At 39.0% G+C, this 4,406-nt stretch overlaps 1 protein-coding gene across 2 annotated transcripts in view; it reads left to right on the forward strand.

The window, feature by feature from the left end:
* Nucleotides 1–4,406, forward strand: part of VPS13B (vacuolar protein sorting 13 homolog B) — an 804,491-nt gene that overhangs the window by 706,246 nt on the left and 93,839 nt on the right. For both annotated transcript variants that reach the window (XM_007457167.1, XM_007457166.1), the window contains exons 41-42: nucleotides 1,868–2,049; nucleotides 3,143–3,492. In XM_007457167.1, the coding sequence (XP_007457229.1) occupies nucleotides 1,868–2,049; nucleotides 3,143–3,492 (532 nt within the window). The remainder of the gene's footprint in view (nucleotides 1–1,867; nucleotides 2,050–3,142; nucleotides 3,493–4,406) is intronic.

Below are 4,406 nucleotides of genomic sequence, written 5' to 3' on the forward strand. Positions count from 1 at the left end.
TTTGCGGTATGTGGGCCTCTCACTGCTGTGGCCTCTCCCATTGTGGAGCACAGGCTCCGGACGAGCAGGCTCAGCGGCCATGGCTCACGGGCCCAGCCGCTCCACGGCATGTGGGATCTTCCCAGACCGGGACACGAACCCGTATCCCCTGCATCGGCAGGCGGACTCTCAACCACTGCGCCACCAGGGAAGCCCTATAGAAGTTTTAAAAATACACCTAGCTGCATTTTCATGCATAACATTTCATCAGAAACATAGTGCCCCAGAGTTGTGTTTTTTTTTGCATGCAATGGAGTTTTTCTAACATTGCGGTAAATACCACCACATAACTATAAACACCTTGAAGTTAAATATTCAGTAAACCTAGCTTTCATTTTCACCAGCCTTTTCACAACCTCTTTCAAAACTCAGCTGAAGATTCACACTCTGCAAATCCCACATGATTCACCCTGTGCCATTCTGACTTCCTCTTGTATTTCCACTCTGGCAGCACTTCCAACTCGCCTATTCCTTGTTGGTTGTTCTATTTTATAATGTTTGTAAACGTCTACATATTTTATATCACCAGTTAGACTGGGAATTCTTTGAAAACCAAGGATTTATTTCTTTAGTTTTTCTTGTCATAGTTCTCCCTAGGTTACTATAAACCATTGTTTCTTCTCTAGGCTCCTCATGGATTTGGGAGCCAGGCTACCATAGCTGTAGAGCAAATTTCAGATTTGGAAGGAAGAGGGTGGAAGACGGTAAGGGGGAATAGGGCAGCATCTATTTAGTGATCCACGATTAGCAGAATGCACCTTGGCCCCTCCCAATCCCCAGGTCTCATGCTTCTACTAGCATTGAGGGGAGGCAGCTAGGCTGCATGTTTCCCATGCACACCAGCAGCTGCTATGTACAAATTTCTTCCCTCCTACAGATGCCTTCACTATTTATTTTAATTGACTTTTACTGGTATAAAATGGTGTTGGGAGGATGGACAGGTAAAGAGAGGACACATGTGGTGTAATTGTCCATGGAACCTTGGTTCTTCTGGACATGGTCATAACTTTTATGGCACCTAATACAGTATGCAGTAGGTATTCAATAAAGAGTATTGGCTAACTCATATGCGAATATGGATGTGGATGACCTGGAGAAGTAAAACAAAAGAAAGATTTATGGTGACACTGAAAATATTAGGTTTTTTGAACAGCAGAGTCATACTCTGAATTGTGTTGGTCTTAACTTACGGACAACTTGTTCTCATATTAGTTTAAGTGAAATGTGGATGGAAGAAAATTGGGCTGGAGGTCAACATGGCCTGGGGTTTCAGGAATCCTTCAAAATTTTTCTGCTAATAACTCATAGAGAATAATCAGCAAGAACTTAGTTTATTTTATTTATTTATTTTTGGCTGCATTGGGTCTTCATTGCTATGCACGGGCTTTCTCTAGTTGTGGCGAGTGGGGGCTCCTCTTTGTTGTGGTGCACAGGCTTCTCATTGCGGTGGCTTCTCTTGTTGCGGAGCACAGGCTCTAGGCACATGGGCTTCAGTAATTGTGCCTTGTGGGCTCTAGAGTGCAGGCTCAGTAGTTGTGGCGCACGGGCTTACTTGCTCTGCCGCATGTGGGATCTTCCCAGACCAGGGCTCGAACCCGTGTCACCTGCATTGACAGGCAGATTCTTAACCACTGCACCACCAGGGAAGCCTCAGAACTTAATTTTTTAAAACGACTTGTTTATGTGAGCAAATATGGAAGATTTGATGAGAACATTGACTATAGGATTATGGAAGCTAGCTTAAAAAACCCCTATAGAAAGACATTTCATTTATATGATGTTGGGAAATTTAGGTTATTGAACTTATTTTATTAATTATCTCCCACAGCTCTGCAAGTGAATCTGGTTCTCAAAGCACTTGTGACCAACTTGTAACTCCAACAGCCCTGGCTGCCTGTACCAGAGTTGACTCCTGTTTTACCCCATGGTTTGTCCCATCTCTTTGCGTTTCCTTACAGTTTGCTCACCTGGAGTTCCATTTTTGTCATCACCTTGATCAACTAGGCACAGGTACTCTCTTTTAGCATCAGAATAACATTCACTTAATACTTATTGTTTTATCCCTGCACAAAACTCCTTCCCTACTGACCACCACTCACATGGTGGAGGAAACTTTTAGAAGCAGCATTCATCTCCTCTAACAGTAAGCACCAGCAAAGTTATTCTGAAGTTGATTTCGTATGATAGGTGTCCCCCTTACATTTGAACCATCTTATGGACCTGTTATATAGGGTACCAGTTATATTGAATTGCCATGATTTTGCACACTTCCTAATGAGAATTTTCAAGGAAGTTACAAAAATTGCAGGTTTTACTGTTACTCCAATTATGATCTTTTTGAAAGAAATACATCTGTTTTTTTCCTCTTATGAGCCATTACATGAATGGCATATAGTTTCCAAAAGTACTTGATATTACCTTATCTCAAAAGTACAAAAACCTTCTACAAAAAATGGGCAAATTCTCCAATAATTTAAAAGACTAGCATTTTTACAAGTTTATAAGGTAGAAGAGTAAGTTTTTCTACACACCAAAAGTAGCCTTTTATAAGTTTGCTCATGTTAATGAATAATTATTCCTAAAAGTCTGTACCAAACCTTTTCTACTTAATACATTTTGATTCTGGTATTAGGTTTTCAACCTACATGTAATGGAAAAATGAAAAAAATCAGATTAAAACTAAACACAGCTGCTGTTAAGCATCTTGCCTTTTCAGCAAAAATGGAGTTTAACCTGTATTTTCTAACTCTGTTTGGGTCATGTTTTTGGTTTTGAGATTTGGTGGTAGATACAGAGCACTTCTGTGAAATGCTTCTTAAATATTTACCTCCTCTTCATTTTATTTGTTGTCTTTTGTGATCAAATTTTTATCTGTGCATGTAACCTTTGTAAAGAGACCTGCTGATTGAACAAAACAGTTTTGTTTGCAAATATCAAATGGTAATTCAAATGTTATATTATCTTCAAGAGAATGTTTGAATTTATTAACCAGCAAATATTGTATTCACTAACCAAGAAATGAATAATTTAAATGTCATCTCTTTATTTCCATAAAGTGTTGGCTCATCTCGAGTGCTGTTTTTCTTGTTTGTTTTCTCAACAGCTCCACCGCAATACCTACAGCCCTTTATTTCTGATAAAAATGTGCCATCTGAACTAGAATACATGATTATTTCCCTCAAAGAACCACACATGTACCTTCGACAATGGAACAATAGTTCTGTCTGTCAGGAGATGCAGTTCTCAGCTCAAGCAGACTGTAAACTTCTGGAGTGCAGAAATGTTACAATGCAAAGCATGGTGAAACCCTTCAGCATCTTTGGACAGATTGCAGTTTCCAGCAATGCAGTAGAAAAGCTGATTGATTGCTCTATCAACGTTGACTCAATATTTGTAAACTTCGGGCAACATGTAGTTCATTCTCTAAACACTGCAATACAAGCTTGGCAACAGGTATGTATATTCTAGAACAGTTTACAGTTTGTCCGTGTGTGATCTTTTACTAGGCACTTTATGTTATCACTTCTAATAATAAATTAAGCACAAACAAAAATGTGAGAGAATGAAGAATTTGATGGGCACCATAATATTTGGGGCCTCCTCTGTTTTGGCAAAGTGATGCATGTTATTTTTAAAACCTTTGGAGAACATGGGTTCTCTACACATGCATCAGAGATGATGCCCACATTTTTGTGACTAATGTACCACATCTGTGTGGAAAGTAACACATTCCCAGAAATTTTTTCCAAGTATTATGGCTTTAGTTTGCCAAAGCTCAACTTGGTATGTATCACATTGTCGAAGCAGCCATTGCAGAAATGAAGAACCTGTGTGAGCCTTCCTGACATAAGCAGTTCATCTTTTCAAAGAGAAAAGGCAGTGAGAAGAAATTATGTGAACACGGTATAATTTAATTTTAGTCTTTCCCCCATTATCATTCTGCCATTTTGATTCACTAAAAAAGCACTCGATAATAGATTTTGTAACCAGCTAAAGACTCTTGATAATAATTTTTTACTTTTATCTTTTGTCAGAAATTATCCATATCGAAAAAGAGTTAGAATATACATCTGTTTTGAATGACATATTTAAAATGGGGAACCTGCCCACGTCCACTAGCATGAAAATAATTTCACAGAATATTTGGATAATATTGATAATATGCTTAGTGATTTAATAACAAATCACCTCTGCTTCCCTTACTGATTTTCAGTATAATATTGCATTTCAATAAAGCTTGTGTTATTTAAGCGGAGACATTTCCCCACATTTTGTATGTTACAGGTATTTGTGCAGACTAACTCGCCAAGAGAAATGGTCCTTCACTCCGCCCTGACCTCATGTGGGGATGGGGCAGTGGGGGGGGG

This window comes from Lipotes vexillifer, unplaced genomic scaffold (assembly GCF_000442215.2).
Source record: "Lipotes vexillifer unplaced genomic scaffold, Lipotes_vexillifer_v1.1 scaffold376, whole genome shotgun sequence".
NCBI classification, from domain to species: Eukaryota; Metazoa; Chordata; class Mammalia; order Artiodactyla; family Lipotidae; genus Lipotes; species Lipotes vexillifer.